This window comes from Columba livia, chromosome 31, assembly GCF_036013475.1.
Source record: "Columba livia isolate bColLiv1 breed racing homer chromosome 31, bColLiv1.pat.W.v2, whole genome shotgun sequence".
In the NCBI taxonomy this organism is placed as follows: domain Eukaryota; kingdom Metazoa; phylum Chordata; class Aves; order Columbiformes; family Columbidae; genus Columba; species Columba livia.
This window is the reverse complement of record NC_088632.1, coordinates 518,878-537,412: the sequence shown is the minus strand read 5'-3', so window position 1 is coordinate 537,412 and position 18,535 is coordinate 518,878. Positions and strand designations below refer to the sequence as shown.

The window sequence follows — 18,535 nt, the reverse complement described above, 5'->3', positions numbered from 1 at the left end:
TTGGGTTCGGTTCATCATGGTTGGGTCAATGGTTGGGTTGGTCCATCATGGTCGGGCCAATGGTGGGGTTGGTCCATCATGGTGGCATCTCTGGTGGGGCTGGTCCATCATGGTGGGGTCAATGGTGGGGTTGATCCATCATGGTGGCGTCTATGTTGGGTTCGGTCCATCATGGTGGGGTCAATGGTTGGGTTGGTCCATCATGGTGGGGTCTATGGTGGGTTCGGTCCATCCATGGTGGGGTCAACCCAACCATGATGGGGTTAGTCTTGTCAATGGTGGGTTCGGTCCATCATGGTGGAGTCAATGGTGGGGTTGGTCCATCATGGTGGGGTCTATGGTGGGTTCGGTCCATCATGGTGGGGTCTCTGGTGGGTTCAGTCCATCATGGTGGCATCTCTGGTGGGGTTGGTCCATCATGGTGGGGTCAATGGTGGGTTCGGTCCATCCATGGTGGGGTCAACCCAACCATGATGGGGTTAGTCTTGTCAATGGTGGGTTCGGTCCATCATGGTGGGGTCAATGGTGGGTTCAGTCCATCATGGTGGGGTCAATGGTGGGTTCGGTCCATCATGGTGGGGTCAATGGTGGGGTTGGTCCATCATGGTGGGGTCAATGGTGGGGTTGGTCCATCATGGTGGGGTCAATGGTGGGTTCGGTCCATCATGGTGGGGTCAATGGTGGGTTTGGTCCATCATGGTGGGGTCTATGGTGGGGTTGGTCCATCATTGTGGGGTCAATGGTGGGTTCGGTCCATCATGGTGGGGTCAATGGTGGGTTCGGTCCATCATGGTGGGGTCAATGGTGGGGTTGGTCCATCATGGTGGGGTCAATGGTGGGGTTGGTCCATCATGGTGGGGTCAATGGTGGGTTCAGTCCATCATGGTGGCGTCTATGTTGGGTTCGGTTCATCATGGTGGGGTCAATGGTGGGGTTGGTCCATCATGGTGGGGTCAATGGTGGGTTCAGTCCACCATGGTGGGGTCAATGGTGGGGTTGGTCCATCATGGTGGGGTCTCTGGTGGGTTCAGTCCATCATGGTGGCATCTCTGGTGGGGTTGGTCCATCATGGTGGGGTCAATGGTGGGCTTGGTCCATCATGGTGGGGTCAATGGTGGGCTTGGTCCATCACGGTGGGGTCAATGGTGGGCTTGGTCCATCATGGTGGGGTCAATGGTGGGCTTGGTCCATCATTGTGGGGTCAATGGTGGGTTCGGTCCATCATGGTGGCGTCTATGTTGGGTTCGGTTCATCATGGTGGGGTCAATGGTTGGGTTGGTCCATCATGGTGGGGTCTATGGTGGGTTCGGTTCATCATGGTGGGGTCAATGGTGGGGTTGGTCCATCATGGTGGGGTCAATGGTGGGTTCGGTCCATCATGGTGGGGTCAATGGTGGGTTTGGTCCACCATGGTGGGGTTGGTTCATCATGGTGGCATCTCTGGTGGGGTTGGTCCATCATGGTGGGGTCAATGTTGGGGTTGGTCCATCCATGGTGGGGTCAATCCAACGATGATGGGATCAGTCTTGTCAATGGTGGGGTTGGTCCATCATGGTGGGGTGTCTGGTGGGGTCGGTCCATCCATGGTGGGGTCAATCCAACCATGATGGGATCAGTCTGGTCCATGGTGGGGTCTATGGTGGGGTCTGTCCATCTCTGGTGGGCTTGGTCCATTCATGGTGGGCTTGGTCAAACCATGGTGGGCTTGGTCCATCCATGGTGGGATCTGTGGTGTGGCCAGGCCATCTCTAGTCAGATCTGTGGTTGACTTGGTCCATCACTGGTGGGCTTTGTCTATCCATGGTGGGGTCTGTGGTAGGGACAGTCCAGTCATGGTGGGCTTGGTCCCTCCATGGTAGGGTTGATCCACGCATGGTGGGGTCAGTCCAATCACAGGGGCATTGGTGGTAGGTTCAATCCATCCCTGGTGGCATCAGCGTGTCCATGGTGGGATCCACGGTGGGTTGGGGTGGCCATGGTGGGGTCAACCCAGTCATGGTGGGCCAATGGTTGGGTTGGGGTGGCCATGGTGGGGTCAACCCAGTCATGTGGGCCCATGGTTGGGTTGGTGGGTCCATGGTAGGGTTGGTGGGTCCATGGTAGGGTTGGTGGGTTCCTGGTTGGGTTAGTGGGTCCATGGTTGGGTTGGTGGTTCTCAGGCAGGGTTGGTGGGTCCATGACAAGGTTGGTGGGTCCATGGTTGGGGTGGTGGGTCCATGCTTGGGTTGGTGGGTCCATGATTGGGTTAATGGGTCCATGGTTGGGTTGGTGGGCCCATGGTGGGGTTGGTGAGTCCATGGTTGGGGTGGTGGGTCCATGCTTGGGTTGGTGTGTCCATGACAGGGTTGATGGGTCCATGGTTGGGTTGCTGTGTCCATGGTTGGGTTGCTGGGTTCATGGTGGTGTTGGTGGTCCATGGTTGAGTTGGTGGGTCCATGGTTGGGTTGATGGGTCCATGGTTGGGTTGCTGGGTTCATGGTGGTGTTGGTGGTCCATGGTTGAGTTGGTGGGTCCATGGTTGGGTTGATGGGTCCAAGGTTGGGTTGGTGGGTCCATGATGGGATTGATGGGTCCATGGTTGGGTTGGTGGGTCCATGGTAGGGTTGGTGGGTTCATGGCAGGTTTGGCAGGTCCATGGTTGGGTTGGTGGGTCCATGGTAGGGTTGGTGGGTTCATGGCAGGTTTGGCAGGTCCATGGTTGGGTTGGTGGGTCCATGGTAGGGTTGGTGGGTTCCTGGTTGGGTTGGTGGGTCCATGGTTGGGTTGGTGGTTCTCGGGCAGGGTTGGTGGGTCCATGACAACGTTGGTGGATCCATGGTTGGGGTGGTGGGTCCATGCTTGGGTTGGTGGGTCCATGACAGGGTTGATGGGTCCATGGTTGGGTTGGTGGGTCCATGGTTGGGTTGGTGGGTTCATGGTGGTGTTGGTGGTCCATGGTTGAGTTGGTGGGTCCATGGTTGGGTTGATGGGTCCAAGGTTGGGTTGGTGGGTCCATGATGGGATTGATGGGTCCATGGTTGTGTTGGCGGGTCCACGGTTGGGTTGGCGGGCTCATGGTGGGATTGACAGGTCCATGGTTGGGTTGATGGGTCCATGGTTGCGTTGGTGGGTCCATGACGAGGTTGATGGGTCCATGTTTCGGTTGATGGGTCCATGACTGAGTTGGTGGGTCCATGGTTGGGTTAGTGGGTCCATGGTTGGGTTGGTGGGTCCATGATTGAGTTGGTGGGTCCGTGGTTGGGTTGGTGGGTCTATGGTTGGGTTGGTGGGTCCATGGTTGGGTTGGTGGGTCCATGGCTGGGTTGGTGGTTCCATGGTTGGGTTGGTGGCTCCATGGTTGGGTTGGCGGGTCCATGGTTGGGTTGGTGGGTCCATGGTTGGATTGGTGGGTCCATGGTTGGGTTAGTGGTTCTCTGGCAGGGTTGATGGGTCCATGGTTGCGTTGGTGGGTCCATGATGGGGTTGCTGGGTCCATGGTTGGGTTGATGGGCCCATGGTGGGGTTGGTGGTTCTTTGGAAGGGTTGGCAGGTCCATGGTTGGGTTGGTGGGTCCATGGCTGGTGGTGGGTCCATGGCGGGTTGGTGGGTCCATGACAGGTTTGGCGGGTTCGTGGTTGGGTTGGCAGGTTCATGGTGGCATTGACAGGTTTATGGTGGGGTTGATGGGTTCATGGTGGGGTTGGTGGGTTCATTGTTGGGTTGGTGGGTCCATGGCAGGGTTGATGGGTCCATGGTTGGGTTGGTGGGTCAATGGTTGGGTTGGTGGGTTCATGGTTGGGTTGGCGGATCTATAGTTGGGTTGGTGAGCCCATGGTGGGGTTGGTGGGCCCATGGTGGGGTTGGTGGGTCCATGGCGGGGTTGGTGGTTCTCTGTCAGAGTTGGTGGGTCCATGGTTGGGTTGGTGGGTCCATGGTTGGGTTGGCAGGTTCACAGTTGGGTTGGTGGTTCCATGGTTGGGTTGATGGGTCCATGGTTGGGTTGGTGGGTCCATGGTTGGGTTGGTGGTTCCATGGTTGGGTTGGTGGGTCCATGGTTGGGTTGGCAGGTTCACAGTTGGGTTGGTGGTTCCATGGTTGGGTTGGTGGGTCTATGGTTGGGTTGATGGGTCCATGGTTGGGTTGGCCGGTTTATGGTGGGATTGACAGGTCTATGGTTGGGTTGATGGGTCCATGGTAGGGTCTGTGGGTCCATGGTTGGGTTGGTGGGTCCATGGTTGGGTTGGTGGGTTCATAGTTGGTTTAGCGGGTCCATGGTTGGGTTGGTAGTTCTCTGGCAGGGTTAATGGGTTCATGGTTGGGTGGGTGGGTCCATGGTTGGGTTGGTGGTTCCATGGTTGGGTTGGTGGGTCCATGGTTGGGTTGGCAGGTTCACAGTTGGGTTGGTGGTTCCATGGTTGGGTTGGTGGGTCTATGGTTGGGTTGATGGGTCCATGGTTGGGTTGGCAGGTTTATGGTGGGATTGACAGATCTATGGTTGGGTTGGTGGGTCCATGGTTGGGTTGGCGGGTCCATGGTTGGGTTGGTGGGTCCATGGTTGGGTTGGTGGGTTCATAGTTGGTTTAGCGGGTCCATGGTTGGGTTGGTAGTTCTCTGGCAGGGTTGATGGGTTCATGGTTGGGTGGGTGGGTCCATGGTTGAGTTGGTGGGTCCATGGCTGCCTGAGGAGGTCTCAGGTGTCCCCAATGGTCTCCAGGATCCAGGGCAGGTAGCTGTAGACCTGGCTGTAGACCCCTGGCCTCCCCGCCTGCCCGCAGGGGTGGTCGCCCCAGGACACAATGCCCTGCAGGACCCCGTCACACACCAGAGGTCCCCCCGAGTCACCCTGGGGACAAAAGGGACCGTGACAAGACCTCAGTCACAGACCCGGCCAGAGAGGGGACACCAGGGAGGGGACACACGGCCACCGGAGGGGACGGCTGCCCCTGAGACCTGGGGACAGTGAAGTGACCAGGGTGGGGTGGCAGGGGCTGAAGAGATGTGACCATGGGACATGGTGATGGGACATGGGGATGTGGTGATGGGACATGGAAATGTGGTGATGGGACATGGGGCCATGGTGATGGGACATGGGGATGTGGCTGTAGAACATGGTGAGTGGCCATGGGGACACGGGGATGTGATGGAACATGGGGACGAGACACGGGGACATGGTGATGGGACATGGGGATGTGGTGATGGGACATGGGGCCATGGGGTCATGGGAACATGTTGAGGGGCCATGGGCACGTGGTGATGGGACATGGGGACGTGGTGATGGGACATGGGGACATGGTGATGGGACATGGGGACATGGGGTCATGGGGACGTGGTGATGGGACATGGGGACTTGGTGATGGGACATGGACATGTGGTGATGGGCCATAGGGATGTGGTGATGGGCCATGGGGACTTGGTGATGGGACATGGGGACATGGTGATGGGACATGGAGATGCAGTGATGGGACATGGTGATGGGACGTGGGGCCCTGATGGGACATGGAAATGTGGTGATGGGACATGGAAATGTGGTGATGGGACATGGGGCCATGGTGATGGGACAGGGGGACATGGTGATGGGACATGGGGATGTGGCTGTAGAACATGGTGATGGGACATGGGGCCGTGGGGCCGTGATGGGACATGGAAATGTGGTGATGGGACATGGGGCCATGGTGATGGGACATGGGGCCATGGTGATGGGACATGGAGATGCGGTGATGGGACATGGGGACATGGTGATGGGACATGGAGATGCAGTGATGGGACATGGGGACATGGTGATGGGACATCGGGACGTGGTGATGGGACATGGAGATGTGGTGATGGGACATGGGGATGTGGTGATGGGACATGGGGCCATGGGGTCATGGGAACATGGTGAAGGGCCATGGGCACGTGGTGATGGGACATAGGGATGTGGTGATGGGCCATGGGGACTTGGTGATGGGACATGGGGACGTGGTGATGGGACATGGACATGTGGTGATGGGACATAGGGATGTGGTGATGGGCCATGGGGACTTGGTGATGGGACATGGGGACATGGTGATGGGACTTGGAGATGTGGTGATGGGACATGGTGATGGGATGTGGGGCCCTGATGGGACATGGAAATGTGGTGATGGGACATGGGACCATGGTGATGGGACATGGAGATGCGGTGATGGGACAGGGGGACATGGTGATGGGACATGGGGACATGAAGATAGGACATGGGGATGTGGCTGTAGAACATGGTGAGGGGCCATGGGGACATGGGGATGTGATGGGCCATGGGGACATGGTGATGGGACATGGGGACATGGTGATGGGACATGGAGATGTGGTGATGGGACATGGGGATGTGGTGATGGGACATGGGGCCATGGGGTCATGGGAACATGGTGAAGGGCCATGGGCACGTGGTGATGGGACATAGGGATGTGGTGATGGGCCATGGGGACTTGGTGATGGGACATGGGGACGTGGTGATGGGACATGGACATGTGGTGATGGGCCATAGGGATGTGGTGATGGGCCATGGGGACTTGGTGATGGGACATGGGGACATGGTGATGGGACTTGGAGATGTGGTGATGGGACATGGGGACATGGTGATGGGACTTGGAGATGTGGTGATGGGACATGGTGATGGGACGTGGGGCCCTGATGGGACATGGAAATGTGGTGATGGGACATGGAGACATGGTGATAGGACATGGGGATGTGGCTGTAGAACATGGTGATGGGCCATGGGGCCGTGGGGCCGTGATGGGACATGGGGACATGGTGATGGGACATGGAGATGTGGTGATGGGACATGGAGATGTGGTGATGGGACATGGGGATGTGGTGATGGGACATGGGGCCATGGGGTCATGGGAACATGTTGAGGGGCCATGGGCACGTGGTGATGGGACATGGACATGTGGTGATGGGCCATAGGGATGTGGTGATGGGCCGTGGGGACTTGGTGATGGGACATGGGGACATGGTGATGGGACTTGGAGATGTGGTGATGGGACATGGTGATGGGACGTGGGGCCCTGATGGGACATGGAAATGTGGTGATGGGACATGGGGCCATGGTGATGGGACATGGAGATGCGGTGATGGGACAGGGGGACATGGTGATGGGACATGGGGACATGAAGATAGGACATGGGGATGTGGCTGTAGAACATGGTGAGGGGCCATGGGGACATGGGGATGTGATGGGCCATGGGGACATGGGGACATGGTGATGGGACATGGGGACGTGGTGATGGGACATGGGGATGTGGTGATGGGACATGGGGCCATGGGGTCATGGGAACATGTTGAGGGGCCATGGGCACGTGGTGATGGGACATGGGGACGTGGTGATGGGACATGGGGACATGGTGATGGGACATGGGGTCATGGGGACGTGGTGATGGGACATGGGGACTTGGTGATGGGACATGGACATGTGGTGATGGGCCATAGGGATGTGGTGATGGGCCATGGGGACTTGGTGATGGGACATGGGGACATGGTGATGGGACTTGGAGATGTGGTGATGGGACATGGGGCCATGGGGTCATGGGAACATGTTGAGGGGCCATGGGCACGTAGTGATGGGCCATAGGGATGTGGTGATGGGCCGTGGGGACTTGGTGATGGGACATGGGGACATGGTGATGGGACTTGGAGATGTGGTGATGGGACATGGTGATGGGACGTGGGGCCCTGATGGGACATGGAAATGTGGTGATGGGACATGGGGCCATGGTGATGGGACATGGAGATGCGGTGATGGGACAGGGGGACATGGTGATGGGACATGGGGACATGAAGATAGGACATGGGGATGTGGCTGTAGAACATGGTGAGGGGCCATGGGGACATGGGGATGTGATGGGCCATGGGGACATGGGGACATGGTGATGGGACATGGGGACGTGGTGATGGGACATGGGGATGTGGTGATGGGACATGGGGATGTGGTGATGGGCCATGGGGCCATGGGGTCATGAGAACATGTTGAGGGGCCATGGGCACGTGGTGATGGGACATGGGGACGTGGTGATGGGCCATGGGGACGTGGTGATGGGACATGGGGATGTGGTGATGGGACATGGGGCCATGGGGTCATGGGAACATGTTGAGGGGCCATGGGCACGTGGTGATGGGACATGGGGACGTGGTGATGGGACATGGGGACATGGTGATGGGACATGGGGACATGGGGTCATGGGGACGTGGTGATGGGCCATGGGGACTTGGTGATGGGACATGGACATGTGGTGATGGGCCATAGGGATGTGGTGATGGGCCATGGGGACTTGGTGATGGGACATGGGGACATGGTGATGGGACTTGGAGATGTGGTGATGGGACATGGGGCCATGGGGTCATGGGAACATGTTGAGGGGCCATGGGCACGTAGTGATGGGCCATAGGGATGTGGTGATGGGCCGTGGGGACTTGGTGATGGGACATGGGGACATGGTGATGGGACTTGGAGATGTGGTGATGGGACTTGGAGATGTGGTGATGGGACATGGGGACATGGTGATGGGACTTGGAGATGTGGTGATGGGACATGGTGATGGGACGTGGGGCCCTGATGGGACATGGAAATGTGGTGATAGGACAGGGGGACATGGTGATGGGACATGGGGACATGAAGATAGGACATGGGGATGTGGCTGTAGAACATGGTGAGTGGCCATGGGGACACGGGGATGTGATGGGACATGGGGACGAGACACGGGGACATGGTGATGGGACATGGGGATGTGGTGATGGGACATGGGGCCATGGGGTCATGGGAACATGTTGAGGGGCCATGGGCACGTGGTGATGGGACATGGGGACGTGGTGATGGGACATGGGGACATGGTGATGGGACATGGGGACATGGGGTCATGGGGACGTGGTGATGGGACATGGGGACTTGGTGATGGGACATGGACATGTGGTGATGGGCCATAGGGATGTGGTGATGGGCCATGGGGACTTGGTGATGGGACATGGGGACATGGTGATGGGACTTGGAGATGTGGTGATGGGACATGGGGCCATGGGGTCATGGGAACATGTTGAGGGGCCATGGGCACGTAGTGATGGGCCATAGGGATGTGGTGATGGGCCGTGGGGACTTGGTGATGGGACATGGGGACATGGTGATGGGACTTGGAGATGTGGTGATGGGACATGGTGATGGGATGTGGGGCCCTGATGGGACATGGAAATGTGGTGATGGGACATGGGGCCATGGTGATGGGACATGGAGATGCGGTGATGGGGCAGGGGGACATGTTGATGGGACATGGGGACATGAAGATAGGACATGGGGATGTGGCTGTAGAACATGGTGAGGGGCCATGGGGACATGGGGATGTGATGGGCCATGGGGACATGGGGACATGGTGATGGGACATGGGGACATGGTGATGGGACATGGAGATGTGGTGATGGGACATGGGGATGTGGTGATGGGACATGGGGCCATGGGGTCATGAGAACATGTTGAGGGGCCATGGGCACGTGGTGATGGGACATGGGGACTTGGTGATGGGACATGGACATGTGGTGATGGGCCATAGGGATGTGGTGATGGGCCATGGGGACTTGGTGATGGGACATGGGGACATGGTGATGGGACTTGGAGATGTGGTGATGGGACACGGGGCCATGGGGACATGGTGATGGGACATGGGGACATGGTGATGGGACATGGCGGTACCTGGCAGGAGTCCTTGCCGCCCCCATCCACGCCGGCGCACAGCATGTCCTCGGTGACCTTGGTGCCATAGGCCATCCGGCAGGCGGTGTCACTCACCACGGTGACGTTCACACACTGGGGGGTGTCGGGGTAGGACTCTAGGGACACACGTGGACAACCGGGGTCAGGAACCATGGAGATGCCACCACCAAACCCAGGGCAGGTTGAGGTGACCATCCCTTGGTCACCTGTGCCCATTGTACATGGAGATGCCACCACCCAACCCAAGAAAGGTTGAGGTGACCAAGGGATCTTGGTCACATGGGTGTCACCTGCAGAGGTGCCACCATCCAACCCAAGGCAGGTTGAGGTGACCGTCTCATGGTCACTTGTGCCCATTGACCATGGAGATGCCACCACTCAACTCAAGGCAGGTTGAGGTGACCGTCCCATGGTCACTTGTGCCCATTGACCATGGAGATGCCACCACTCAACCCAAGGCAGGTTGAGGTGACCGTCCCATGGTCACTTGTGCCCATTGACCATGGAGATGCCACCAGCCAACCCAAGGCAGGTTGAGGTGACCGTCCCTTGGTCACACGTGTCCCATTGACCATGGAGATGCCACCACCCAACCCAAGGCAGGTTGAGGTGACCGTCCCATGGTCACTTGTGCCCATTGACCATGGAGATGCCACCACCCAACCCAAGGCAGGTTGAGTTGACCAACCCTTGGTCACATCTGCCCCTTGACCATGGAGATGCCACCACCCAACCCAAGGCAGGTTGAGGTGACCATCCCTTGGTCACTTGAGCCCATTGACCATGGAGATGCTACCACCCAACCCAAGGCAGGTTGAGTGACCATCCCTTGATCACACGTGTCCATTGACCATGGAGATGCCACCACCCAACCCAAGGCAGGTTGAGTTGACCATCCCATGGTCACTTGTGCCCATTGACCATGGAGATGCCACCACCCAACCCAAGGCAGGTTGAGGTGACCGTCCCATGGTCACTTGTGCCCATTGACCATGGAGATGCCACCACCCAACCCAAGGCAGGTTGAGTGACCATCCCTTGATCACACGTGTCCATTGACCATGGAGATGCCACCAGCCAACCCAAGGCAGGTTGAGGTGACCATCCCTTGGTCACTTGAGCCCATTGACCATGGAGATGCCACCACCCAACCCAAGGCAGGTTGAGGTGAACATCCCATGGTCACTTGTGCCCATTGACCATGGAGATGCCACCACCCAACCCAAGGCAGGTTGAGGTGAACGTCCCTTGGTCACTTGTGCCCATTGACCATGGAGATGCCACCACCCAACCCAAGGCAGGTTGAGGTGACCGTCCCATGGTCACTTGTGCCCATTGACCATGGAGATGCCACCACCCAACCCAAGGCAGGTTGAGGTGAACGTCCCTTGGTCACTTGTGCCCATTGACCATGGAGATGCCACCACCCAACCCAAGGCAGGTTGAGGTGACCGTCCCATGGTCACTTGTGCCCATTGACCATGGAGATGCCACCACCCAACCCAAGGCAGGTTGAGGTGACCGTCCCATGGTCACTTGTGCCCATTGACCATGGAGATGCCACCACCCAACCCAAGGCAGGTTGAGGTGACCGTCCCATGGTCACTTGTGCCCATTGACCATGGAGATGCCACCACCCAACCCAAGGCAGGTTGAGGTGACCGTCCCATGGTCACTTGTGCCCATTGACCATGGAGATGCCACCACCCAACCCAAGGCAGGTTGAGTGACCATCCCTTGATCACACGTGTCCATTGACCATGGAGATGCCACCAGCCAACCCAAGGCAGGTTGAGTGACCATCCCTTGATCACACGTGTCCATTGACCATGGAGATGCCACCAGCCAACCCAACGTCCATCAAGGTCTCCATCCCCGAACACCTGCAGAGATGCCACCACCCGCCCTGAACGCCTGGGTCCCGCGTACCCTGCGGACTGGTGGTTGTCCCCCAGCCCATGACGGTGCAGTTGACCCCGGTGGCCGGGGGTCCCTCGGGGAGCCGCAGGGGTTGGACCAAGGGGGTGACACTGAAGGGCGGCTCCACCCGCAGCAGCATCAGGTCGTGGGCGTAGGAGTTGTCACCGTCCAGGGCGTCGAAGCCGGGGTGGACCACGATGTCCACGGCCGTGGCGAACTGCTCCCAGCCCGTGAATGTGGCCAGGCTGTGCTCCCCGGCACGCACCTGGATGTGGCTGGGGGACAGGGGACACCGGTGGGACGGGGGACACGGGGTGGGGTGGCAACGGGGATGGGGGACACGGGGGAGGTGGCCGTGAGGGTGTGGGTGTGAAGGTGGGTGAGTGAAGGACATGGCTGTGGTGGGGCTGGGACATGATGGGGGTGGGTGTGGAGGGGTGGGGACAAAGGGACGTGGGCATGGAGGGATGGGGACATGAGGGATGGGGACAGGGAGAGATGGGGACACAAGGGACATGGCCATGGAGGGATGGGGACAAGAGGGACATGGCCATGGAGGGATGGGGACAAGAGGGATGGGGACACAAGGGACATGGGCATGGAGGGATGGGGACAAGAGGGATGGGGACAAGAGGGACATGGTCATAGAGAGATGGGGACATAAGGCACATGGTCATGGAGAGATGGGGACACAAGGGACATGGTCATGGAGAGATGGGGACACAAGGGACATGGCCATGGAGAGATGGGGACAAGAGGGACATGGACATGGACATGGAGGGATGGGGACATGAGGGACATGGTCATAGAGAGATGGGGACAAGAGGGACATGGCCATGGAGGGATGGGGACATGAGGGATGCGGACATGAGGGACATGGTCATGGAGGGATGGGGACAAGAGGGACATGGCCATGGAGGGATGGGGACAAGAGTGATGGGGACAAGAGGGACATAGCCATGGAGGGATGGGGACAAGAGGGACATGGTCATGGAGGGATGGGGACAAGAGGGACATGGTCATAGAGAGATGGGGACAAGAGGGACATGGCCATGGAGAGATGGGGACAAGAGGGACATGGTCATAGAGAGATGGGGACAAGAGGGACATGGTCATGGAGGGATGGGGACAAGAGGGACATGGTCATGGAGGGATGGGGACAAGAGGGACATGGCCATGGAGGGATGGGGACAAGAGTGATGGGGACAAGAGGGACATAGCCATGGAGAGATGGGGACAAGAGGGACATGGTCATGGAGGGATGGGGACATGAGGGACATGGCCATAGAGAGATGGGGACAAGAGGGACATGGTCATAGAGAGATGGGGACAAGAGGGACATGGCCATAGAGAGATGGGGACAAGAGGGACATGGCCATGGAGGGATGGGGACAAGAGTGATGGGGACATGAGGGATGGGGACAAGAGGGACATGGCCATGGAGGGATGGGGACAAGAGTGATGGGGACAAGAGGGACATAGCCATGGAGAGATGGGGACAAGAGGGACATGGCCATGGAGGGATGGGGACAAGAGGGATGGGGACAAGAGGGACATAGCCATGGAGAGATGGGGACAAGAGGGACATGGCCATGGAGAGATGGGGACAAGAGGGACATGGCCATGGAGGGATGGGGACAAGAGTGATGGGGACATGAGGCATGGGGACAAGAGGGACATGGCCATGGAGGGATGGGGACAAGAGGGATGGGGACAAGAGGGACATGGCCATGGAGGGATGGGGACATGAGGGATGGGGACAAGAGGGACATGGCCATGGAGGGATGGGGACAAGAGTGATGGGGACATGAGGGATGGGGACAAGAGGGACATGGCCATGGAGGGATGGGGACTTGAAGGACATGGTCATGGAGGGATGGGGACAAGAGTGATGGGGACAAGAGGGATGGGGACAAGAGAGACATAGCCATGGAGGGATGGGGACAAGAGTGATGGGGACAAGAGGGACATAGCCATGGAGGGATGGGGACAAGAGGGACATGGTCATGGAGGGATGGGGACAAGAGGGACATGGCCATGGAGGGATGTGGACATGAGGGACATGGCCATGGAGGGATGGGAACAAGAGGGACATGGTCATAGAGAGATGGGGACATGAGGGACATGGTCATGGAGGGATGGGGACAAGAGGGACATGGTCATGGAGGGATGGGGACATGAGGGACATGGTCATGGAGGGATGGGGACAAGAGGGACATGGCCATGGAGGGATGGGGACAAGAGGGACTTGGTCATAGAGAGATGGGGACAAGAGGGACATGGTCATGGAGGGATGGGGACAAGAGTGATGGGGACATGAGGGATGGGGACAAGAGGGACATGGCCATGGAGGGATGGGGACATGAGGGACATGGTCATGGAGGGATGGGGACAAGAGTGATGGGGACATGAGGGATGGGGACAAGAGAGACATGGCCATGGAGGGATGGGGACATGAGGGATGGGGACAAGAGGGACATGGCCATGGAGAGATGGGGACATGAGGGACATGGTCATGGAGGGATGGGGACAAGAGGGACCTGGTCATAGAGAGATGGGGACAAGAGGGACATGGCCATGGAGAGATGGGGACAAGAGGGACATGGTCATAGAGAGATGGGGACAAGAGGGACATGGCCATGGAGGGATGGGGACAAGAGGGATGGGGACAAAGGGACATGGGCATGGAGGGATGGGGACAAGAGGGACATGGTCATGGAGGGATGGGGACAAGAGGGACCTGGTCATAGAGAGATGGGGACAAGAGGGACATGGCCATGGAGAGATGGAGACAAGAGGGACATGGTCATAGAGAGATGGGGACAAGAGGGACATGGCCATGGAGGGATGGGGACAAGAGGGATGGGGACAAAGGGACATGGGCATGGAGGGATGGGGACAAGAGGGACATGGTCATGGAGGGATGGGGACAAGAGGGACATGGTCATGGAGAGATGGAGACAAGAGGGACATGGTCATAGAGAGATGGGGACAAGAGGGACATGGGCATGGAGGGATGGGGACAAGAGGGATGGGGACAAAGGGACATGGGCATGGAGGGATGGGGACAAGAGGGACATGGTCATGGAGGGATGGGGACAAGAGGGACATAGCCATGGAGAGATGGGGACAAGAGGGACATAGCCATGGAGAGATGGGGACAAGAGGGACATGGTCATAGAGAGATGGGGACAAGAGGGACATGGCCATGGAGAGATGGGGACAAGAGGGACATGGTCATAGAGAGATGGGGACAAGGGGGACATGGCCATGGAGAGATGGGGACAAAGGGACATGGTCATGGAGGGATGGGGACATGAGGACATGGCCATGGAGGGATGGGGACAAGAGGGATGGGGACAAGAGGGACATGGCCATGGAGGAATGGGGACAAGAGGGATGGGGACAAGAGGGATGGGGACAAAGGGACATGGGCATGGAGGGATGGGGACAAGAGGGATGGGGACAAGAGGGACATGGTCATGGAGGGATGGGGACATGAGGGATGGGGACAAGAGGGACATGGCCATGGAGAGATGGGGACAAGAGGGACATGGTCATAGAGAGATGGGGACAAGAGGGACATGGCCATGGAGAGATGGGGACAAGAGGGACATGGTCATAGAGAGATGGGGACAAGGGGGACATGGCCATGGAGAGATGGGGACAAAGGGACATGGTCATGGAGGGATGGGGACATGAGGACATGGCCATGGAGGGATGGGGACAAGAGGGATGGGGACAAAGGGACATGGGCATGGAGGGATGGGGACAAGAGGGACATGGTCATGGAGGGATGGGGACATGAGGGATGGGGACAAGAGGGACATGGCCATGGAGAGATGGGGACAAGAGGGATGGGGACATGAAGGACATGGTCATGGAGGGATGGGGACATGAGGGATGGGGACAAGAGGGACATGGCCATGGAGAGATGTGGACAAGAGGGACACGAGGGGTGGGGACATGGGGGCACGGCCGTGGCAGGTGTGGCACGGTCATGGTGACCCAGTTTCTCTTTCCAGTGCCCCCAGTGCCCCCAGTTCTCCTCCCAGTGCCCCCATTGCCCCAATTGTCCCCATTGCCCCACATCCCCCATTGTCTCCAATGTCCCCAGTGCTTCCAGTGCCCCCAGTGCCCCTCCCAGTCCCTCCCAGTGCCCCCAATGACCCCATTGCCCCCATTGTCCCCGTCGCCCCCATTGTCCCCTTAGTCCCCATTGCCCCCAATATCCCCATTGCCCCCAATGCCCTCAGTGTCCCCATTGCCCCCATTGTCCCCGTCGCCCCCATTGTCCCCTTAGTCCCCATTGCCCCCAATATCCCCATTGCCCCCAATGCCCTCAATGTCCCCATTGCCCCCATTGTCCCCGTCGCCCCCATTGTCCCCTTAGTCCCTATTGCCCCCAATATCCCCGTTGTTCCCATTGCCCCCAATATCCCCAATGTCCCCATTGCCCCTATTGCCCCAATGTCCCCATTGCCCCCATTGCCCTCAATGTCCCCATTGCCCCTATTGCCCCAATGTCCCCATTGCCCCCATTGCCCTCAATGTCCCCATTGCCCCTATTGCCCCAATGTCCCCATTGCCCCCATTGCCCCAATGTCTCCATTGTCCCCATTGCCCCCAATGTCCCCATTGCCTCCAGTGCCCCCAATGCCCCCATCGTCCCCACTGCCCCATAGTGCCCCCTTGCCCCCATTGTCCCCCTTGCCCCCATTCTCCCCATTGCCCTCAATGTCCAAAATGCCCCCATTGTCTCCAATGTCCCATTGTCCCCATTGTCCCCATTGCCCCCATTGTCTCCAGTGTCCCATTGTCCCCATTGTACCCATTGCCCACAGTGCCCCCATTGCTCCTATTGCCCCCATTGTCCCCACTGGCCCCATTGCCCCCAGTATCCCCATTGCCCCCAATGTCCCCAATGTCCCCATTGCCCCCATTTTCCCCATCGCCCCCTTTGTCCCCTTAGTCCCCATTGTCCCCATTGCCCCCATTGTCCCCTTAGTCCCCATTGCCCCCATTGCCCCCAATGTCCCCATTATCCCCATCGCCCTCATTGCCCCCATTGTCCCATAGTGCCCCCTTGTCCCCATTGTCCCCATTGCCCACAGTGCCCACATTGCCCCCATTGTCCCAAATGCCCCCACTGTCCCATAGTGCCCCCATTGTCCCCCTTGCCCCCATTCTCCCCATTGCCCTCAATGTCCAAAATGCCTCCATTGTCTCCAATGTCCCATTGTCCCCATTGCCCCCATTGTCCCCATTGTCCTCATTACCCCTATTGCCCCCATTGTCTCCAGTGTCCCATTGTCCCCATTGCCCCCATTGTCCCCATTGCCCACAGTGCCCCCATTGCCCCCATTGTCCCCATTGCCCACAGTGCCCCCATTGCCCCCATTGTCCCAAATGCCCCCAGTGCCCCATTGCCCCCATCGCCCCCATTGTACCCATAGCCCCCATAGTCCCCATTGCCCCACCTGGTCCTGCAGTGCGCGGCGCTGAGCACCCACTGGGTGTCGATCAGGGCCCCCCCGCACTGGTGCTGGTCGAACTGGAACAGCAGCACCAGCCCAGGGTGCCCAAGGAGGGGACACGTGGCGCCCCCAATGATCCGCTCGCCCCACGGCCGCACTGGGGGCACGGGGAATTGGGGGTCATGGGCGACCCCCCCCCATGTTCACAGGGACCCCCCCCCGGACCCACATTGGGGACCACCCCCCCCCCCGCACCCCCATTCCCACCCCATAGCACCCACAGGGACAGGGACCGCCCCATATCCCCATAGACCCCTGTATACTCATTTTGGGGTCCCCCCCCGTACCCCCATTCCCACCCCATAGTACCCACAGGGACCCCCCCCATATCCCCAAATTGACCTGCAGGGAGTCCCCTGCACCCCCATGTGCTCTTTGGGGACCCCCTGTATCCCCATTCCCACCCCATAGCACCCACAGGTACCCCACATATACCCATAGACCCCCCCCTATACCCACATTGGGCCCCCCCCACACCCCCATTCTCACCCCATAGAACCAACAGGGAACCCCCATCCCCAAATTGACACCCCCCCCAGGGTTCCCCCATTCACACCCTATGAGACCCAAGGGCTCCCATATCCCCATAGACCCCCCTAGACCCACATTGGGGACTCCCCGGACCCCCATCCCCACCCCATAGCACCCACAGGGACCCCCCCCATATCCCCATAGACCCCCATAGACCCACATTGGGGACCCCCATATACCCCCATTCCCACCCCATAGCACCCACAGGGACCCCCCATATCCCCATAAACCCCCCTATGCCCACCTTGGGGACCCTCCTCTACCCCCATTCTTACCCCATAGCACCCACAGGGACCCCCCATATCCCCATAGACTCCCATATACCCACTTTGGGGACCCCCCTGTACCCCATCCCCGCCCCATAGCGCCCCCCAGCCCCCCAAGTCCCCTCACCGGGGGTCGCCATTGCCAGCAGGAGGAGGAGGGGGCCGAGGCGGCGCCGTGGGGCCATGATGGGGGTCGCTATGGGGGGGTGGGGTGTGGGTGGCCCCGCTTATCAAGTCTCTTCGTTAATTATTAACTCATTAGCTGTCCCCCCCCATGTTTGTTTGGTGACTTTAAACAGCAGGTGGCACATTCACACCCCACCCCCCCCCACCTATGGTGTGGGGCTGGGGAATGGGGACCCGGATGCCTGGGTCCCTTAGGGTGGCTGTGGGGCTGGGGAAGGGGGACCCGGATGCCTGGGTCCCTTTGTGTGGCTGTGGGGCTGGGGTAAGGTCACCCAGATGCCTGGGTCCCTTTTAGTGGTTGTGGGGCTGGGGAAGGTGACCCGGATGCCTGGGTCCCTTTGGGTGGCTGTAGGGCTGGGTAAGTGGGGCCCGGACGCCTGGGTCCCTTAGGATGGCTGTGGGGC

The 18,535-nt window shown here is 58.9% G+C and overlaps 1 protein-coding gene across 1 annotated transcript; it reads right to left on the bottom strand.

Moving 5' to 3' along the window:
* Positions 1–1,812: 1,812 nt before the first annotated feature.
* On the bottom strand, positions 1,813–18,236 carry LOC102091227 (trypsin-like). The gene is made up of 5 exons (XM_065044031.1): positions 18,073–18,236; positions 17,092–17,245; positions 11,621–11,886; positions 9,671–9,807; positions 1,813–4,822 (listed from the first exon to the last, which is right to left on the bottom strand). The coding sequence occupies exons 1-5, from the start codon at positions 18,128–18,130 to the stop codon at positions 4,670–4,672; spliced, it is 768 nt and encodes a 255-aa protein (XP_064900103.1). The 5' UTR covers positions 18,131–18,236; the 3' UTR covers positions 1,813–4,669.
* Positions 18,237–18,535: the final 299 nt, after the last annotated feature.

Coding starts and splice junctions, on each gene's coding strand:
- LOC102091227 (XM_065044031.1), bottom strand. CDS start 18,130: ATGGCCCCACGGCGCCGCCTCGGCCCCCTCCTCCTCCTGCTGGCAATG. Junction 11,887..17,091: donor GCCGCGCACTGCAGGACCAG/GTGGGGCAATGG, acceptor CCTGTCCCCCAG/CCACATCCAGGTGCGTGCCG. Junction 4,823..9,670: donor GCGGCAAGGACTCCTGCCAG/GTACCGCCATGT, acceptor TTTTGTCCCCAG/GGTGACTCGGGGGGACCTCT.